The sequence below is a fragment of the Tachysurus fulvidraco genome, chromosome 17 (assembly GCF_022655615.1).
Source record: "Tachysurus fulvidraco isolate hzauxx_2018 chromosome 17, HZAU_PFXX_2.0, whole genome shotgun sequence".
Lineage (NCBI taxonomy): Eukaryota > Metazoa > Chordata > Actinopteri > Siluriformes > Bagridae > Tachysurus > Tachysurus fulvidraco.
Genome location: NC_062534.1, coordinates 24,642,470 through 24,664,969, shown reverse-complemented (window position 1 = coordinate 24,664,969; position 22,500 = coordinate 24,642,470). Strand labels below are relative to the sequence as shown.

The following is a 22,500-nucleotide window of genomic DNA, read 5'->3' as shown; positions in this document are numbered from 1 at the left end:
GGCTACAAATGTTTTGTCTTCAGCTTATAACCCAAAGTAAACTTTAGATCTAAACAACAAAAGTACGGAATTTTTTTTTTTTTTTTTACTGTTGTACACTTTCTCTCACGGTGCCTAAGGGGTTGTGGGCGTGGTAAGGGGCGTGGCCAGGGGCATTGAGAGCCAGACATTCTCCAGTCCCTCAATCTGCCGATTTAGGTTATTAGACTCTAGATTTTGGGAAGATTAGTGTAATAATTACTGCAGGAATTTTCAGTAAGCTTTGTTTTGTGTAATTCCTGATCTCGGGTCCGTGTGGGTTTCCTCTGGGATCTCCGGTTTACTACCAGTGTGTCTGAGATAAACGTCCCATAGGTGTGAATGTGTGTGTGTGTGTGTGTGAATAAGTGTGTGTGTGTGTGTGTGTAAATGTGTATGAGTGAATGTGTGTGAACGTGTGTGTGTGAATGAATGTGTGTGTGTGTGTGTGTGTGAATGAATGCATGTGTGTGAATGAATGTGTGTGTGAGTGAATGTGTGTGTGTGTGTGAGTGAATGTGTGTGTGTGTGAATGAATGTGTGTGTGTGTGAATGAATGTGTGTGTGTGTGTGTGTGTGAATGTGTGTGTGTGAGTATGTGAATGAATGTGTGTGTGTGTGAATGAATGTGTGTTTGCGTGAATGAATGTGTGTGTGTGTGTGTGTGTGTGAATGAGTGTGTGTGAGAGTGAATGTGTGTGTGTGAGAGTGAATGTGTGTGTGTGAGAGTGAATGTGTGTGTGTGTGCGTGTGTGTGTGTGAGTGAATGTGTGTGTGTGTGTGTGTGTGAGTAAATTTGTGTGTGTGTGTGTGTGAGTGAATGTGTGTGTGTGTATGAATGTGTGTGTGTGTGTGTGTGTGTGTGTGTGTGAGTGAATGTGTGTGTGTGAAAGTTAGGGCTGGGCGATGTGGCCTAAAATGAAATTCCCGATTGTTTGACAAAAAAATCGATTTATGATTTAAACAGATCTTTTTCCTGTATATTTATATACATACACCTGAGACCAAGGGACCGTCTGCAAAGTGCAAAACCCGAAAAGCGAATACGATAAAAACAGAATGACTTGACTGTGACACACTGTTCTGTCACCAGCTCACACACCACTGATGTCCGGATAGTTATACTACAGCACATGTTGGGAGAAATGTCTTTATCATTTTTATGATTTTTCATATTAAAAAAACAGTACAGTGAAATTATTGACTGTTTTTCTAGTATTCACTTTTCAGGTTTTGCACAGACGGTCCCTTGGAATCTGTCTCTTAGGCATTTGCACATAGAGACTTATGTATTTTGTCCACCACGAAAAAAAGCTGATTTTGAGGAAAATTGGGTTGTAGCTGCCTCTCTACATTACTACGATAATAAAAGAGGTGTTATTTGTGTAACAAGAGCGTTTAGCTCAGGAGTTATTGACTCGGGAAACTCGAATCTGTGAATATGCGGCCAACTTTACTTAAGTAGCAATACACAACAAAGAGTATAATGTTTGTTGATGCGTATAACAGGAATTCTCTGCATCCATGATGTGAGTGAATGTGTGTGTGTGTGTGTGTGTGTGTGAGAATGTATGTGTGTGTGAGAATGTGTGTGTTTGTGTGTGAGTGAATGTGTGTTTGTGTGCGAGTGAATGTGTGTGTTTGTGTGTGTGAGTGAATGTGTGTGTGTGAGAGAATGTGTGTGTGAGAATGTGTGAGTGTGTGTGTGTGTGTGAGAGAATGTGTGTGTGAGTGAATGTGAATGTGTGTGTGTGTGTGAGTGAATGTGTGTGTGTGTGAGTGAGTGAATGTGTGCGTGAATGTGTGTGTGTGCGTGAATGTGTGTGTGTGTGAGTGAATGTGTGTGTGTGAGTGAATGTGTGTGTGTGTGAGTGAATGTGTGTGTGAGTGAGTGAATGTGTGTGAGTGTGTGAATGTGTGTGAGTGTGAGTGTGTGAATGTGTGCGAGTGTGTGTGAGTGAATGTGTGCGAGTGTGTGTGAGTGAATGTGTGCGTGAGTGAGTGAATGTGTGCATGCGTGAGTGAGTGAATGTGTGCGTGAGTGTGTGTGTGTGCGCGTGAGTGTGTGTGTGTGCGTGAATGTGTGTGTGTGCATGAATGTGTTCGTGTGTGAATGTGTGCGTGTGTGAATGTGTGTGATGCCCCAGCGACTGCTGGAGTCCCATCCAGCACGGATTTCCACCGTAGACCCCAGGACACAAGGAGGAACACCATCACGGTCTATCTGACTTCAGTGAATATTGTCTTTACTCGTATAAAAGTTTAAGGTTCTGTGATGAAAATGGCTTTAAATCCCAAAACAAACTCGGAGCTCATCTTAAAAACATAAAACTCTTTAGCGCGGTTTTAATAGGCTACAATAAGTTTATCTTTTGCTGAACAATGAATTGTTTTTTCTCCATTTTATATCCTGGATAAAAAGTGAGTTTGTTTGGCCATTATTAAATATACGTATTATACGTATTGTATATAGAAAGTATTGTATTTTACTGTATAACCGTAGTGACGTATTTCTCTTCATGCTATTTGGTTTAATACAATGACCAAATTTCCATCTTATATTCCAGGTACCTGTGTAAAGTTGTGTTGTGTTGATTTAAAACTTTCCTTTTACCTCAGAGACACATTAAATATCAGTATTTGTTTACAGGGAGTGCTAACTGAGCTAACTGTGCTAACTGAGCTAACTGTGCTAACTGAGCTAACTGTGCTAACTGAGCTAACTGTGCTAACTGTGCTAATGGCCTCGCCCTTGTTTACCTGGTAAATGTTTTAATGTGGATGGAATGATTTTATTTTTGGAGAGGCTGTTTGTCTAATCCTGGAAAAATAATGACCATAAACCACATCCTGAAATAAAATGTGTGTGTGTGTGTGTGTGTGTGTGTGTGTGTGTGTGTGTGTGTGTGTGTGTGTGTGCGTGTGTCTAACCTATGCCGATCTGTACAAAGCCGATAATGATGATGAGTCCCAAAGCGAAGAGCTTAGCAGCCGCGAAGGCGTCCTGGACTCGGGTGGCGGCACGAACGCTGTAGCAATTCACCGCCGTCAACAACACTGAGAGAGAGAGAGAGAGAGAGAGAGAGAGAGAGAGAGAGAGAGAGAGAGAGAGATTATAGGTTTGCACACACAGCAGGCTAATTTTATATGACACGACACAGATATTGTTCTTCCTCATAGTTTGATAAATGAACTGGTGATGGTTGATTAACTGGTGAATAAATGAGGGAAAATGTGGGGTATTTGTGAAATAAATGAACAATTACAGAGATGATGGATAGATACAATGATGGGCAGATGGAGTAATAGGTATCAATCAAAGGATAGATGATAGATAAGGGGATGAGTTGAGCGAGTTGAGATGATTCAATGTCTTGTGGATAAATGAGCGGGCTGGAAGATGAATGGATTGGAAGGTGAAAGCAGGAAAAAGATGGACGGATAAACTGGAAGGAAAAATGGAAGAATGGATGTATTAAGGGATAGTTAGATGGATGGATGGATGGATGGATGGATAAAATGACAGGCAGATGACAAAAGGAATGATGGACGGTTGGATTGATGGATGAAGGGATGGTTACATGGGACTGTGGGACAAGTAGATGGACAAATGGATGGTTTGTATGTTCTGTATGTACATTATACTGTATAAATATTAATTAACGAGGGCATTGAAGCAAGCGTAGAAGTCTCCATAGAAACCGTGCGGTCGTCGTTAAGGTATCTTAGAGTTGGTGAGATGACGCAACGTCATTAAACAGTTGGGGTTTTCGTTCAGTTTCGTTCCACAGGAAGGAGTTGCATCGTCTGATCCGTGACGTGTTGGAGCACAGCGAGCCAAGTGCTGACCTCATTCTGTTCACTTATCAGGTCACGTGTTAACACCATATCAAATATCGAGGACATCAGACACCATACAGCTTGATGTGTGTTACTGAAATGATAGTGTGTGTCTGTGTGCGCGAGAGGGAGTGTGTGTGTGTGTGCGAGAGGGAGTGTGTGTGTGTGTGTGTGTGTGTGAGTGAGTGAGAGAAAGAGAGAGAGTGTGTGAGTGAGAGTGTGAGTGAGTGAGTGAGTGAGTGAGAGAGTGTGTGTTTGCTGTGATGTGTGTTATGTGTTGTGTAGTAAGCGAAGTAATATGTTCTTAACTGAAAGACATTTCAAACACTTCAAAGCACATTAGCTGCAAATCAACTTCAAACAATGACCCCAAACACCCCCACCCACACAACATACACACACACACATGCACTCAAACACCCCCCCAACCTCCCTCCTCCTTAGTCACACACACACACACACACACACACACAGAGACACACACACAGGACTTTCTGCCTGACTTCACTGTACTGACTGAGCGAGTGGCCCCTCACTGATGAGCCGCTCTGAGCTCGGCCTTGTGTAAAACAGGTCAGTGGAATAATCACATGCAGCAGATTTTGGGCCTCGACGCCTCACACGAGGAACCCACAGTATATTAGGAAGGGGGTGTTAAGGCTGATTGGTGTGTTTAGGGTCTTTCATAACAGGGACTACCTGTTTACCCATCCATCTTCTCACCTACCTGTCTATCCATCCATCCACTAATCCATCCATCCACCTGCCCACCTACTCCATCTACTTCTCCATCTGCAGACCAGGCTGTCTGTTTATTTCTCAATCGTTCACATTTCTCTCTCTCACTATCTGTCCTTCTCTCTATAGTTCTGCAAATCTTATTCTCTCTGCATCTCTCTCACCATTTCATTTATTTTATTAATTTCTTCAGTTCATTTTAATTCCCCCTCTTCAGTACATTATTTTTTTTTTGGGAGGATTAGTTTAACGGCTAACACACACACACACACACACAATGGAGAACAATGAAGTGTCAGTGTGTGTGTGTGTGAGAGAGAGAGAGAGAGAGGGTGTGTGTGTGTGTATGTGTGTGTGAGAGAGAGTGTGTGAGTGAGCGTGTGTGAATGTGTGTGTGTGTGAGTGTAAGCTTTGCATAATCCGGACTGGCTAAACCACTTTGCAGGGTTACCGGACAAAACCACATGGTTCACTCACCACTCAGATACACAGACAGATAGAGACAGACAGACACACACACAGTTGGACAGACAGACACACACAGACAGACGGACAGACACACAGACAAACACAGAAACAGACAAACACACAGACAAACACAGAAACAGACAAACACACACAGACAGAAACACACACACACACACACACACACACACACACACACACACACACACACAGAAACCGAGACACACACACAGACAGAAACAGACAGACAGACACACACACACACACACACACACACACACACACACACAGAGAAACAGACACACACAGACAGACACACACACATCCCTAAATCGTCTGTATGTGACTGTGGTCTAAGTCACTCTCCTTGCACATGCGCACTTCGTTTACATTAGGCATCTCCGTCCACGCGCGAAACGGATGATGAAACAACGAGACGCGTTTTCAACAGGAACTCAGAACACACAAACATTTACATCATTTGGCAGACGCCCTTATCCAGAGCAACGTACATAAATGCTTAAATCGCTAACATTGGATACATTAATGCTGGGTTACATACTGATACGATCACACACACGCACGAGACACTTTAGCGTTATTGTATCGTTTACACTGTACACAAGCGCGCGCGTGTGTGTATAAGGTGAACACGTGGTAATAAAAACTAAGCAAAGAGAAGGTGTGTGTTTGTGAGAGAGAGTGTGTGTATGTGTGTGTGAGTGAGTGAGTGAGTGAGTGTGTGTGTATGTGAGAGAATGAGTGAGTGTGTGTGTGTGTGAGAGAGATGGAGCTCAGGTCACTCACGGATGCACAGACACGCGATCAGCTTGGCTCCCGTCTCCGGTACCGGACACACCGGGAACAAAGGCTTGAGCAGGTACGTGGCAAAGACGTAAGCTACGATGTACTGTGATGAAGGTCTGATGATGAGCAGCTCGATCCAGAGCTTGAGGAAAGCCGGCAGTGATCCGTACACCTCGAGGATGTAAGCGTAGTCGCCCCCGGACTTGGTGATGGTGGTCCCGAGTTCTGCGTAACACAGAGCGCCTACTGTGGAGAACACGCCGCACACCGACCACACCACCAGAGACAGACCTACAGAACCCGCCTCCTTCACCACGCCGGTCGGCGTCACGAAGATGCCCGAGCCGATGATGGTGCCCACGATGATGGCCACCCCGTTCAGCAGCGTGATGGTGCGCTGCAGCACCACCGTCTCCTCTCCATCCGCCGCCGGACCCCCAGACGCGCCGCCGAGCATCTTCTCCGTCGCCTGTTGGTCCTCAGCGCCTGCCGCCGAATTTCTCTTCTTTACATTCGGCATTTTCGGCCCTTTCGGGTTTGAGTTTAAAAAAGGGCCTTTTTTTGTTGTTAATGTTTAAAACAGAAGCAGCCAACGCGCTCCGTCCGGGTCCCGGTGCTGTGACTCACAGAAGCGTGGCTATGTAAAGGTGAAGCTCAACATGCGAAAGACCTAAAGAACAGCAGCATCGCTTCCTCAGAGCGTCATATTCATCCCGCCCATTACACATCCGCCCCCTCTAGTGGCCACGCTCTGGTACTGCAACTCCCACTCTAATTGTACTTACGGTATTTTAACGAGCCACATTATTCCCGTAGATGTCTAGGATTCTTCCCTCTATCGGAAATAGCTGGTATTACAACAATCTCTGTTTCACTCTAGCGGCAACACTGGGTATTACAGCTCTGCCTCTTATACAGTAGAATGCGGAAATAGATAGATAGATAGATAGATAGATAGATAGATAGATAGATAGATAGATAGATAGATAGATAGATAGATAGATAGATAGATAGATAGATAGATGCATGGAAAGATAGATAGATATATGCATGAAAAGATAGATAGATAGATAGATAGATAGATAGATAGATAGATAGATAGATAGATAGATAGATAGATAGATAGATAGATAGATAGATAGATAGATAAATTGATAGATGCATGAAAAGATAGATAGATAGATAGATAGATAGATAGATAGATAGATAGATAGATAGATAGATAGATAGATAGATAGAACAGATGGATGGATGGATGGATGGATGGATAAAGAATTAGATAGAGATGAATGGATGGATAGATAGATGGATAGATGGATGGATGCATGAATAGATGGATGGATATATAGATGGATGGAAAGATGGATAAATAGATAGATGGATGGATAAAGAGATAGATAGAGAGATGGATGGATGGATGCATGAATAGATAGATAGATAGATAGATAGATAGATAGATAGATAGATAGATAGATAGATAGATAGATAGATAGATAGATAGATAGATAGATAGATAGATAGATAGAACGGATGGATGGATAGATGGATAAAGAGATAGATAGAGAGATGGATAGATGGATGGATGCATGAATAGATGGATGGATAGATGGATGGATAGATGGATAAATAGATAGATGGATGGATGGATGGATAAAGAGATAGATAGAGAGATGGATGGATGGATGCATGAATAGATAGATAGATAGATAGATAGATAGATAGATAGATAGATAGATAGATAGATAGATAGATAGATAGATAGATAGATAGATAGATAGATACTCCTTTATTTGTATTTATGTAATATCTCATGTTTTGGAACTTTTTGTACCCCTCTGCTGATTGATCCCTTTTGACAGCGAAATCCTTTACACACACTCTGTAAGCTCTTTAACTTCAGAAGTCGGATAAAAACAAGTAGATGTCAAGAAGATTCTCCCGAGAGAGCAGATCTTAATTTAGGTTTAACTAGAAGAACTTCACCGATAACATGTGAAAGATAATTACTTCTGAACATGAGCACAGTCACGCTCCCCTTTATAAGCCAAACCACCACCACTGGGCCCCTGAGCAAGGCCCTTAGCCCTTAATTGCTCAGTTGTATAAAATTAGATTAAACATAAACATCGCTCTGGATAAGAGGGCTAGCTCTGGATAAAAATTTATATATATATATATATATATATAATACACCTATACAACAAACTGGATAAAGTGCTAGTTGAAGCAATTCATGAATAAGTAGGTCTTCACTCATTGTTTGAAGATAACCAGTGACTCAGCTGTCCAGACATCTAGAGGAAGTTCAATCCACCACCTCGGTGCAGAACAGAAAAGAGTAAGGGCTTTGATGTAAGATGGAGATGGACACTTTTTGGCACTGTAGGCAAGCATCAGTGTTTAAACCTGATGCAGTAGTCCAGTGCTGACATGACATGAGACCGAACAAGTACCTGAGCAGCCTGTGTGGACAAAAAATGGCCGAATCCTTCTAATGTTGTAGAGAAGGAACCGACATAAACGTGCCACATTAGCAACATGTGAGGAAAAAAACATTTGAGTGTCCGTAGTTACACCAAGGAGCTGTGACTGAAGGGGAGATCAGATCGTTATGCAGAGATATTGCAAGATCACGACCTGGGGACGAATCACCTGATGATCAGCAGTTCAAGTTTTGCTAGGAAACTTTGATAGGCTACAAGGCTAAAGTAGCTCATAAAAGGAAATGATTTAGTTTCATTATACTTCTAATATGCTGCTCTGTCAAATATCCGTGTTTAAAAAAAAAAAAATTATCGAATTCTTTCTCCCTTCTGGGAACGTTAAAGATATAAACAAAATGAGAAAATCCCTTTCCTTCATTTCCTGAGCTAAGGTAAAAGTTCAACGGCGTTCGAGTCACACTGACTCTGAAGGTCTTGGAGATACTGGACTGGAAAAAGTCAATAGTGTGGATCCACCTGCTGCGTTCAGCATTTCACCACACTGCAGGGGGGAATACTGATGTGCGTGTGTGTGTGTGTGTGTGTGTGTGTGTGTGTGTGTGTGTGTGTGTGTGTGTGTGTGTGTGTGTGTGTGTGTTTCTACTCATGAAGCTTCAGTTCTGTTGTGCTTTCATTTTATTGACACATTCAAAATAAATATGGAAATCACAAGAAGGCAAAAGTACACATATCCACTTTCATTCTGTTATTCACCGGAATATCTGCTCTATTTATTCACTGCTAGATTCCCACCATCCTGTTTCACACACACACACACACACACACACACACACACACACACACACACACACACACACACACACACACACACACACACACACATATCTCTGGTGTACATTACACTCCTTATATAATGCCAAATTTAATTTTTTGTTCTTCATTTATGTGATTCATCCATGATTCAAAAACAGTTGTGATACATAACAATTTGTTGTAAGACACAACGTTTATTATTTATACTTTAGTTAGTCGAAGTAGTTAAACTGGGAAATGGCTGTGTATTTTCTTTCTAACCGTACAGTTATAACATACATAACACACAAAAAGTCTCAGGAGATTACAAACATCAGACAAACAGGGTGTTAATATTTTACTGTTAATGTTCCAGAGCATTGCATTGTGGGGTGTTTTAAAAATTGTTGGGGTTTATTATTTATTTCTGGTTGTTTGTAAATTAAATATTACTCACCTATTACAGTTTTCTTTAGTGATGACAGATTTGCACATATTTACTGTATGTTCCTAATAATTATGCCTTGTTTTTCTGGTGTGTGTGTTGAGATTTTATCACCCGACATTTCGAGGCTTTCTCAGCTCCAGAACACGCTGCAGGGGGTCGTCGAGGAACACAATCGGGACAACTAAAGAAAAAAAAAAAGGCTTTTCACTGCAAGCGAACAGAGCAGAAAATATCTGGACGGATATTCCGGGAAAGTCTTGGGCTCCTGTTTGTAAAAGCTGTACAGACTTTCCTCAGAAAACCAGCAAAAAAGTGAAAATAGGGAAATGATTTGTGTATTAAACACATGCTACGTGCGCTGGTCTGAGAGCGCGGGACACGGCGGGCACACGAGGACGTTCGCTACACAATAAAGTCCATCTCCTGACCCTTCTTCCTTCCTTTGAGACAGTCCTCTGCTGCACAGTGTCTGGGGTTGTCCCTGGTCTTGTCATGGAGAGAACAGGACACGAGTAACCCTGGTGTCTAAATGTGCTTTAAAGTAGATGTTTATGACTCCGTGTTTTGCACATTAAACACCTTTCTGTTGTTCACTTTTGACCACAATGCACTATTTCACTAGTTTTACTAAATACTCTTAATTATCCAACAAACCCTTAAAGAACCATTTTAAGAAGATCCAAAGTTTATGCATTAATGAGGAGCACGATTCATACAATACACTGACCCTTTCTCCTGTATGTATTAACTGAGAACTTGTATGAATGCTTAATTATTCAACGAACCCTTAAAGAACCCTTGAGTTAACGGAGCCATTTCTGAAAGCTAAGATCCTTTATTTATTCAGTGAGCCCTTAAAGAACCCACTAAGTACACTTGTTACTATGGATTAAGCGAGAAAACCTTTCGGACGTCCCTTTTAGAAACCCTCGAAGTACCTTCGTTTCTGGAAACCCTCGGGTAAGAGCCTGTAATTTTCCCGACAAACCCACGAACCAGCCACGGAGCCCCTGTATAAGGTGAGAATCATTTTATAGAATAACAATCAGTTATACAACGAACCCTTAAAAAGAGCATCGAGTAAATTTTTTTCTTACTTTTTCTGCTCGAAGTTTTAAAAAGAAGTCAATCTGAGCTCCAACTTCCCACTTTCAAAGTAAATCAAATGCGGTCTTGTTTGCTGAGACTCGTTAGCACCCCTGTAAAGACCGGAACCTTCCGTTCCTCCGTGTTTCCAGTTCAACGTTCAGTGAGACACGGTCGTCCTTTTTCGCCGCTGACACGCAGCGACAACATCGAGGCCCCGTTATTCTGCTGATGCCGTTTTGCTAAATTTAATTTTAAAGTAGAAATGTACCTTTTTACGCACTTAACCTTTTCCACAAGTTGTATTATATGAACTGAGATTTTGACCCTTTTTTTGTCTGCTTCTGGGTTAAAAGTTCATCTAGAACCGATGAGCATGAAGTAACAGGACCTGTTTTTTTATTGTTCAGGAATGAAAATAAATCTATTATAAATAAACTTGACTTTGTCCACCGATCTTTGGATTAAACACGATCCTGAAACGCAGCTCGTCTTTTCCAGTTTACTCCGTCTCGGTTTGTTGGTTATGCAAACATGGTGCTAAAAAAACATCAGACGCTGGAATTCTGGAAGGAGATCTCGACTCGACACAAGTCTTTCATTTGCTTTTTTTCTGTAGGCTTCAAAGAACGTGTTCTAGCACACAATGATGGGAAACCCGTGTGTTTGTAACCTCCCTCGGCCAAACGCAACAAACACAGGACAGGAGCTTTTTTGAAGCAGGTTGAGAATAAACTCCAAACCCTCCACACCCACTACCCCGTGTGCTTCATCTTCCTCTCGAGTACCGTCTAGGTACGACTTCTGCAGTTCTTTCATCGTTCCATCATGGACGAACAATGCGGCACAAGTATCGTTCTGGGATATCCTTTTTTAAACACTCAGAGCACATCGTGAGTGAGCAAGAAAGGGACTGTTGTGAGGAAGAGAGCCGTAATAGAATGCGCAAATTACTCGTTTCTCTTCAATTGAACTAATTCACACCTGCGACCGAATAAGGAACCGTAAAAAAAGACAGCCGTATTTTGTAGGTTCGTGTGCTGATTTGAAAATATTGCAGAGTAACATGAAATTAATAAATCGCTCCAATAATAATGCAGGAAACACTACGATGTATCGCAGTTTAGCGTCACCAATTTAGCTCCATATTGCTAATTTGTCAGTTCTATGCTTTGACATAACAGTCTTTTAATATTATTACCATATTAGATCAACTGAATAAAATGTTAGTCAGTTCACGAACAGACAGCGGCAGTTCTAGAATTTTTCTGTTACAGGGGCCATTAAGGGGCCACATATTACATTCAGGGGCCAAGTACAGGGTACATTCAGGCACACAAAATAATTATTCAGTACGGTGCAAATACATTTCGGTAGTCATTCCTTTTTAAAAAGCTCGAGTGCTGCCAATTGTTTGGGGGTGGAATTGCATCTGTGATCGTTGTGAAAAATTCTCCGGTTGCTCTTCTCGTCGACGATCGATGGAACGGGGGCCAATCAGGGGCCAATCAGATTTCAGCAGGGGCCAGGGCCTCTAGAAGAACAGACTTTTATAAGTGGATTTTTATGAGCTTCATATCAACACTCTGATTCTGAAGATTTCTTACACTGATAAAACTCTGCATCTCCGTTCACAGTGGCGTTAAATACGCAATAAAAAACCTGCTTGTGGAGTTTCTTATTGCCGAGAACAAATTCACTCACAAAAAGTGAATCTCTGTCGTGCGTGAATGATTTGCTGATAAAACGTGACCTGCTGAAAGAGAATGGCTGAAATCACAGTTATGATTCTCATGGACGGTTACTAACAATGACCCGCTAAACATAAGAGCAATGGGTTTTTATCACACACAAAAAACTTCACCTACTCAAACACTTAAATGCTAACACAAGGGCTGAATCTTAGTCATAATTCAAATGATAACTTGTTAGAGGAGTAAATCCTGTTTATGACTCACTGATTCAAACACTCACCTGAGATAAATGTAAGATGAGTAAATCCTTGTCATAACCAAACGACTCACTGCTCAGACCCTAATCTCACCTGCTAAATGCAAGAGGAGCGATTCCTGGTCATGTCCAAACAACTCACTGATTCAAACGATCACTTGTTAGGAACAAATCCTGGTTATGACTAAAAGACTCACTGATTCAAACACCCACATTACATGTTGAATGTAAAAGAAGGGACTATTGGTTGTAATAAATGACTCACTGATTCAAACGATCACTTGTTAGGAACAAATCCTGGTTGTGGGCGTTTCTTCAACTAGGGGCACTTTTAGCCTTGTGAAGTTGAACAAAAAAATTTGATCAAAAGTTAGGTAACATGTTCTCATAAGTTTAAATAATTTCTCTAGTTTTAAGGTCTGTTAGAGGACAAACTTAGATTACAAGAGAAACTGTTAATATTTTACATTTTTTCCGACCTGCGATGAACAAATGTCATTTCCACCACATCTCAATATACAGCTGTTATTAAAAAATAGAATAACTTATGCCACTCAAGAATGGCCTAATATCATTTTTGTAACTAGTTTTAGCAGTTTTTCTACAATGTACATTAATTATATATTTGTTAATGAGCTAAATGAACTGCCCTATGGACCAAATGCTGAACTGTACACCTGTCACACTCTGAAATTTAATATTAGTTTGGGTGAGAGTTTATTTGAAAATAAATAACTTAAATATTTATACTAAGTAGAGCACAATATCATAAATTGTGGATAAATATTTAATGTGTGATGAGAACTTTTTAAATATTTTTAAAAAATGTGTGTGGTGATGGAAATGACAGTGTGTGGTGGAAATGACAATGAATGTACTGTAACGTGAATGTAGAGATACTTAGAAATACTTAAACTCATAACACTCATTAAACTCAATTCACAGAGTCATTAAACAAATTCAGCACTGCACTAAAACAGGTGTGGTTGATGTATAAAACTGAGTTTTGTCTCACAGATGAACGGTTACAGTTCAAAATGTTTGGGTCCCAGTGTCAAAGGTTGAGATTTCCAATTCTTTGGGTTCACAAATGGTACATTCCCTGTACATACATTGATTGGTATAGTTTGGCGAACAGCACAGGGATACAATCAGATCTTCAATGTTGCTGCTTTTAATAACTTTATGGTAAAGCAGCTTGTCTGCCCTGCAGATTGGCATGTGTCTTGCAGAGGCATGTGTCTCTATCCTTAACTGTGGGCTTTACAATCCAAAACGGACGTCTCTTACAGAACTCACTGTTAGAAATTCTGATGTCAGGATACTCCTTCCTAAACTTTCCAGTTTTTCCAGAGGCTCATTCAGGAATCGTTTGTCTTTTTGTCTTTTTCTTGGTCACAGTGTCTTTTTTTTTTTTTTTTACAGTTGATGCTCTGCTATTCTCATCTCTTTCTAAGAATTGTTTTATTTTTTCTTCTGTGGCTGGGCTAATGCTGTTCTTTTGTTTCGTCCGTGTGTAAGTAAGTGCTGTTGTCCTTTTTTCGTTACTTTTCATTCTTCTGGGTGAAAAGACAAATTCTCTTTGGGCCATTTTCAGTAGTCGATACTTCTTAAGGACTTTTCCTGCCATTATTTTGGAAATTATGTGTTTGTCCCTGTCTGGGTGGAGATTTTTATATCTGCCTCTCAATTCAGTGATCAGAACAGAAAACTAAAGTTCTTCGTAGAGTGCTAGCTGTTGTTAACATTTGCCGTTTGGATTTTGTATTTGGAGAGTCAGCCTGCCTCATTTTTTCATCAGTCTCATATACCTCTGGCGGTATTTCTGTGCCTTTCGCAAAGCTTTCTCAAGCTTGGTGTTACTCTCATACAGTGCTGCATACACTTTTTTCGGTTTCTTGCTACCCTTTTCCTTCCCCTCTGATTTTGGGATTGAGATTGGGCAGAAGGTGGTGTGGGGGTCAGGTCAACATCCTGTTCTGGCTGCAAGACAACATCAGGAGAGTGTGGCAGTGTGGTGGTGGAAAGGTAGGCCTGCATTGTGAGGATTTTTTTAATCTCCTTTCCTCTATTTCTTTGATATATTCTCCATTATCTCCTTTGTTTGCGTTGCTCCTGCTTTGACAGATCTGCAATTGCTTTTACTACCCCTTTTTCCTTTTTCCTCAGGTATCTCTCCCTGTCTCTTTTATGTCTCTCTTCATATTTTCTAGGGTCAGCTTTTATTTTGTCCCTATAGACCTGTGACCTTTCTTTTGTTGTCTTGGTTGGCATCTTAAAAATAGATAAAAATGAAATCAATTAATATAAAAGTAATATAATTTAGAAATAAAAATATTATAATATAAATATATAAAGTATTGTAATATATTATAATATAAAAAAGTATTACACAAATCTACTCTCACAATCCATATCAATTGTACTTTTTAACCTTAAATGTCATTTCCACCACATGCTGTCTTTTCCAACACAGAGGGCAGTGTGGTGGAAATGACTGTGGTGGAAATGACATTTCTGTAGTTTTTTGTGAAAAAATGGAAGATAGCTTCACTGATTAGCTTTAAATTAATACTTAGCATGTGATGTATGCAAAATACTCTTATTTAACTTAAAATTTTTAGCTTTTTAAAAACACCCTTGAAGGTACAGCATGTTTGGAAATAACGTATAATAAATATATTAACTGATCTAGCAATATTTACCTTGATTTTTCTTCATTTGTTGTTGGTGAAAATTTAAAATTCCCTCCAAGTCCATCATGTGCTCTGATGTCCCTGAACGTTTCCATGGAAACCACCTAAAGAATCTTTCACACAAACTTTCTAAAGGGACATTAAAGCATTGTGGTGGAAATGACACCAATACTGTGTGACAGCTATATTTTGTATAAAAGGTAATATTGATAGTAGTCTCACATTAATTACTATAATGTATTTTAATTATTTTACTAGTGTTTAATTCAGGTACATTAATAGTTACCAGATAAGTCATATTTTTAAACTGTATTTTCATTATTGAAGTTTAAAAGTCTGGGTGTGCGACAAGGAGAAAACAGTGATTTTGGCACCTATAAGGAGGTTGGAAAGTATGAAAAAATCATAATAGAAAGGTAGTAATTTTTTTAAAGGTGTTTTTATTGATAGTTTGACAAAGAAAAAAAGAATTTGTCAAAAATGATATGTATTTTTTAAAATATGATCAAAGAACATAAAAGTGCCCATAGTCTAAGAATCACCCATGTGACTAAATGACTCACTGATTCAAACACTCACGTTACATGTTGAATGTAAAAGAAGGGACTCTTAATTGTAACCAAATGACTCACTGATTCAAATGATCACTTGTTAACAGTAAATCCTGTTATGAATTACATGTTGAACGAAAGAAGAGTGAATCCTCTTCTTCCATGACCAAATGATTCACTGATTCACACACATGTATCAAGGCTAACTGCTATTTGAAGTCACTTTCAGTCAGATCCACTGATCAGTTTTTACATTTCTTTTTAGAATGAATATAAAAATCCCACATGAGAGAGTAAACGCATTTGTTTCTAACTCTCCATCATAAAATCACCAAAACTTTCCACAACTCCTTATTTTTTTTTTTACCAACAAAAGCACTGTTTTGTTCTCGGACAAGTCTAACGAGAGCACGCGCACACACACGCACAAGCGCGCGCGCACACACACTTAATAAAATCAACCTGTTGTTTAATGCTGTTTAAATCACAGCCGTCTGGATTCAGCAGGAAACACGACGAGGAGACAGAGCTGGAGTTGTTTAGATTTTATTTCATCCTTTACATCAAAGAATCTTTACTACATTGCATTTTCTGCACCGCACGAACGACCGTTTGTAGCGTAGACGTCTGGGGTGTGTATGTTTATAGAGAAAAACTCTTTACTGAGAGACCCAGTGCGGCTGGATCACACCCGGTCAGCACCTGCTACAACAAAGCATGCTGGGAACAGGTCATTTAGATCGCCAGGGAAACCTCAGGGAAAAGAAAAGCCCACTTTAGATTCCAGAGGAGTGGGAGAGCAGGAAGGACGTCCCACAGCAAAAAAACACATCTCTAACATTTACAGTCCTGTTAAACACTATGAAACTTTACACATTGTACGATACATAAGGATTAGAATAAAAACATTGTGCGTGATTATTTTCAAACAGACAGAAATGTCAGTACAACAGAAATCGACCATGAAACAGCGTCACTTTTGCGATCATGCCGACGTCCAAGAGCTAAGTTTTCTGCTTTTTTTTTACATTTCCAACAAAGTCAGCTAACATGTAGTCATGATATTTATTGCATCTGTTGAAACAATTCTCTGGAGTGGCATCATGTGATCCTAACACTTCAGATCGAACTCCGGTTGTTGTTCGATTGCGTTTCGACGTTTATCGGGACCGGACGGCCGACGAGAACGCACCGGGAAGAATACGAGTCTTATTAAGAATACTAATTTATTATATAATGATTAAAAATTTGGAATTAACGGAATTGGAATCGCCTGGAAAATATCCCCAGATTTAAGCATGTATCCGATCAGTGCATTCCTACTGGTGGATAAAAACAAACACAGTTAAATTACAAATTCTAACGACTCATGATTAAAAAAAAAAAAAAATAAAAATACTGAACCCAAAGGTTTGTGCATGTCTGATACTGCTCAATGCAATTGAAAGTATTTTACACGCTTCGGTAATGTTGTTCCACGTCGATGCAAAAGTTTTTTAAAAGGGAAAAAAATTAAAATGCAGGGTTGCCAGATCTGTCGACTTTTTATACGCTAATTACTTGCAATTGTAAACCCAGCAATCTGTAGTGTAGAGCAGTCACCAAACTAATGATTGTGGATTGTTTCAACCTGGCAATCAGTCGATAATATTAAATCACAAAAAAAAATAAAAGACAAAAATCATATCATCAAGACAGGAAATACACTTTGTGTTGGTACAGGACAGGTGGTGTGTTGCTCAGCCACAGCGTTCTAATTTGGTTAGTGAAGCTGAAACTGAGTGCTGCCCCCCCCCCACACCCCACACCCCACACCCCACACCCCACACCCCACACACACACACACACACACACACACACACACACACACACACACACACACACAAACCAGCTGGCCTTTTCAGGCTAGAGGCCACCACAGAGGAAGGGTTTGTACAGAAACTCTGTTATTCAGCCACAAAGCAGGATGGCGTCCAGACCGAAACAAAGACGACTCGGAGCAGGAGAGCTGATGTTGGATCAGAGCATTCACTCATGATTATAGACAAAAAAAAACTGCTCAGAGGTCAGGATTTTCTCTTTGTCGCTGTGGTACATACCGCTTCCCACTCAAACAGCACAGAGTTCCTACGTTTCTCGCACGAGTTTCCTCAGATAAAAGATTTTAAAAAGCAGCATTTGAAGTCTCTAACTTGCTTGTATCACATTTCCACGATCATGTCTGTTCCTGTAGATCCACATTCTAGACGGTTTAGAAAGAATTTGCTTGGGTTTGGTTGGAGAGATGAAGCAATCACCCATCTGTGTGTTTACACTACAGGAACCTCACCTCAGCCAAAAAATAAAAAATACATAAAAAAGGTCTCGCTTTAATGTATTTTTTTTAAAATAATAATGCATGTTTAAGCTACGGAACAAAATCGCATGAAAGTAGTGTACACGTTAATGTATGTAAGGAGGTGCATATAGTTGTGTGTAACCGGCATAGTTTGTGATTTTCCTGCTCCAAGACTCATAACATACAGAACCTGCATCGCTCTCCTTGAGCTCTGACGCCGTCTAGTGGTCAGTTATAAGTATAACGATAATAATAAAAAAAATAACCATACAGCATCAGTCGTTGATCTGTCCTTCACCCTTTAACAAGAATGAAGAACAGATTTTTGGCAGTGGGACAATGAAACAGTGTGGGAGCACAAAGCTGAAGGCACGGCGGTTTTCCAAACTCTGCTGCATACGGAATAAAATCTGAACCAGTAACGACCGCTTCGACGTGCTTGAAACTACATCGTGTACAGAAAGTTTATAAACTATAGATTTTACAGCATATATTATTTGTAGGATATAAATAACACATGCAGGAAGCAGAAAAAAATTACCAAAAAAAAAAAAAAAACATACTACAATTTGAATTAAATCAGTCTAATAAATAATTTTATTAGAAATAAATCTGTCTATCGGTCTAAAGACACTGGCGTCGATTCTGGGGCACGCAAGGTCAAAACGTATGTATTTTAATGCTATATTTGCAGGAGGAATGTTTTGGACTGTAACGATACATTTTAAGCACAAATTTACATCATTTGTTTGCCGATTTTTATTCCGGTTTTACGTTAAATAAATACATTCGTTTACAGAGAAACCTAAATATATGATTCGAATATAACACATGTATTTTAATAACTAATATAACGCTAAATTTATTCTATCGGCTTTGTGGCACTGATTTATAGCTTTAGAAACCTAATAGCTAGCAGGTCAGATCAAACCTAAACAAGGTACAGTACAGACCAAAGGTTTGGACACACCTTCCAAAAGTTTGGACACACCTTCCAAATGTTTGGACACATCACCTTTTCAACAGGACAATGACCCCAAACACACCCCCAGGCTGTGTAAGGGCTATTTGACCATGAAGGAGAGTGATGGGGTGCTGCACCAGATGACCTGGCCTCCACAGTCACCGGACCTGAACCCGATCGAGATGGTTTGGGGTGAGCTGGACCGCAGAGTGAAGGCAAAAGGGCCAACAAGTGCTAAGCATCTCTGGGAACTCCTTCAAGACTGTTGGAAGACCATTTCAGGTGACGACCTCTTGAAGCTCATCAAGAGAATGCCAAGAGTGTGCAAAGCAGTAATCAGAGCAAAAGGTGGCTACTTTGAAGAACCTAGAATATGACATATTTTCAGTCGTTTCACACTTTTTTGTTATGTACGTATATAATTCCACACGTGTTCATTCATAGTTTTGATGCCTTCGGTGTGAATCTACAATTTTCATAGTCATGAAAATAAAGAAAACTCTTTGAATGAGAAGGGGTGTCCAAACTTTTGGTCTGTACTGTATAATAATATTTCTATTTTTCTAAACTATATATGAAGTATAAGGTATGTTGTCTATACTGTCCCAATATTTATCTATTAATAAAAAAAAACAAACTAAGCAACCATTCACGGCAAAACGATACGTTATTTAAGCGTTTCCTTAGTTAGTTTGTCTACGTCCTGCATGTGAATCCGCTATGTAATGAACTCCGCTAGTTACTCCCACTCATCAATTGGTCAGAAAGATAACGTTAAATCGCTCTCGCTTGCTAGCAGTAAATCGTTAAAGGAAATGTGCAGTTTAAGGTTTAAACCGAGTTCATGTCACGGACAATAAACACGAAGCTCAGGGTCGGTTATTACACCTGTGTGAGAAAAGAAGAGCGCGCAAGAAGATCGTGATCGTTTCTCTACTGAACGAAGAGGCTTTAGGAGATAAACTAATCTCTGAAATATCTGGAAGTCTTCCGATGTCGTCACAGAAAGATCAGAAGTGCCAAATACGTGTTTAACTTCCAGAGCACTAAGTTAAATTCACTTATGTGTAACATTTCTCCGGTCGCTCTAGAGCTACGGTAAGGCACGAGATCTGGGGTTCGATCTGGGAAATAAAACCACCAAGATATCCTGAACAAACTTGTGACACACACACACACACACACAGAGACACACACACACACAGACACACACAGAGACACACACACACACTGCCAGTCCAATTGTTTTACATGAACTCTAAAATAAGAAAATCCAATGTTAATCTAATACGAACATTAGAAACCTTCTCGCTTTATCAAAGTTCGGTGAATTTTGTGCGTGTTCGGTTTTTTAAGCTGATTTAGTTGAAAAAGCAGAAAATTGTGTTATGTTAATCATATAACAGCAAATATTTAATGTTTAGGGCTCAAAACTATATGACTGGCAGTGTAATGTACATGTATATGTTCGAGAAATAAATTTCCCCTCCAGAAAAAAAAAAACGAATGTAGAGATTGGTGTTAAAATGGTGTTAAAACCCTTTGATCATAAGCTGCAGCTCGATAAAGATCCTGTGTGCATTTTGTTAGTAAATTTTTTGATTAACAGACCTGTATTATTGGACTCGGAATTGTTTTGGACCTGACTCGGGTTCCTGGTCGTAAACAGGGCTAAAAGACTAAGATGATTCCGTTAGATCTTTATAAGGTCTTCACAAGGTGAAGGTTTGGAAGTCAAAGGGGTGAAATTTTCTAGAGGAACGGGGTGAAGGACGAGCGAATGGTTCGGCCCTTTAGAGGCTGCTGGACCCGGAAGTTGTTCACCATGCTCTTCTGAACCTCCTCCTGTGCTGAGGTGAACAGGAGACTCCTGAATACGGCCAACTGAGAGAGAGAGAGAGAGAGAGAGAGAGAGAGAGAGAGAGAGAGAGAGAGAAAGAGAGAGAGAGAGAGAAAGAGAGAGAGACAGAGAGAGAGCTTTATGTGAGATGCTTGTTTGAATGATCCATATTTGCAGAAACACCTAAACATTAGCAAATTGTTTTCGATTTATAAATAAATAAATATATAAAATAAAAAATAAAACTCTCAACGAGTCAAAATAACTAATAACTGCTGTAGATGAATTACTGACAGGCTGTTCGTCAACTGTTATCTTATTCTGCTGTTTTGTTACCATGGAATAGTGTGAGATACTTCACTCCCACTCTCACACAAACATACACACAGACAGACACACAGACAGACACACACACAGACAGACACACAGACAGACACACAGACAGACACACACTCTCTCTCTCACACACACACAGACACACTCACACACACAGACACACTCACACACACAGACACACTCACACACACAGACACACTCACACTCACACACACACACACAGACACACTCACATACACACGCACACAGACACACACTCACACACAGACACACGCACACACAGACACACACACACGCACGCACACACACACACTCACACACAGACACACGCACGCACGCACAGACACACACGCAGACACACACGCACACACAGACACACACACAGACACACACACAGACACAGACACACACGCACACACAGACACACACGCACACACAGACACACACGCACACACAGACACACACGCACACACAGACACACACGCACACACAGACACACACACTCCCCCTTTGTTAAAAAAGGTGAAAAGTGGATTTACCCATCATTGTGAATAAAGGCAGTAATTACACTGCGTTTTGTCTCTTGCCTTTTTTTGTTTAAACACTTTGGTCTAGATTAAACTTGTTAAACTGCACCTTAAACTATTTTTGGGAAAAAGTCTATGGAAAAGAAAATGAACAGAAAATGTCCTTCCCACTTTATTAGGCAAAAAGCAAGATCCATTATATTTGCGATATATTTATATTTAATCTACGTTCTATAGATACATTTATTTTTTTTAGAAATATCATAAGACATTATGTGTTGATCAGAAAACAGGCAGGAAATAAATGAGGTGTGTTTTATTGAATTAATGTAAAATGTGTTTTGGTCAGCTGGAAAAATACTGCAGGTTCTGGGGAAAACAACAAATCTGATCTTCGATCTTCAAACCGCAATCTTTATAATTATATAATATTGACATTTACTGTAGCTCGTAAAGTTTGTCCCTGCCTCTGGTCGTACCTGATCGTGGCTCACTTCAATGGGCTGCTTCATGATGATCCAGGTGACAGCCTCGGTCAGAGGGGGCGTGGTTAGAGACCCGGGATATGTCCAATACTCGTTGATGGTCTCAGGCAGGAGGCAGGATGGGTCAAATTTATTGAATTCTACTACACTGTCCTGTGTAATGAGGGGAGACGTA

At 40.2% G+C, this 22,500-nt stretch overlaps 2 protein-coding genes across 3 annotated transcripts in view; both read right to left on the bottom strand.

Annotated features, from left to right (window-relative positions):
* Window positions 1–6,536, bottom strand: part of slc7a5 (solute carrier family 7 member 5) — a 19,935-nt gene extending 13,399 nt beyond the window's left edge. Inside the window, exons 1-2 of the mRNA XM_027167900.2 lie at window positions 5,869–6,536; window positions 2,950–3,075 (exon numbers count right to left, since the gene is read on the bottom strand). Coding sequence (XP_027023701.1) covers window positions 2,950–3,075; window positions 5,869–6,388 — 646 coding nt within the window. The 5' untranslated portion in view covers window positions 6,389–6,536. The remainder of the gene's footprint in view (window positions 1–2,949; window positions 3,076–5,868) is intronic.
* Window positions 6,537–16,365: 9,829 nt separating this feature from the next.
* The window catches only part of ca5a (carbonic anhydrase Va), a 16,226-nt gene continuing 10,091 nt past the window's right edge, over window positions 16,366–22,500 (bottom strand). For both annotated transcript variants that reach the window (XM_027167906.2, XM_027167907.2), the window contains exons 6-7: window positions 22,320–22,478; window positions 16,366–21,021 (exon numbers count right to left, since the gene is read on the bottom strand). In XM_027167906.2, coding sequence (XP_027023707.1) covers window positions 20,890–21,021; window positions 22,320–22,478 — 291 coding nt within the window. In that variant the 3' untranslated portion in view covers window positions 16,366–20,889. The remainder of the gene's footprint in view (window positions 21,022–22,319; window positions 22,479–22,500) is intronic.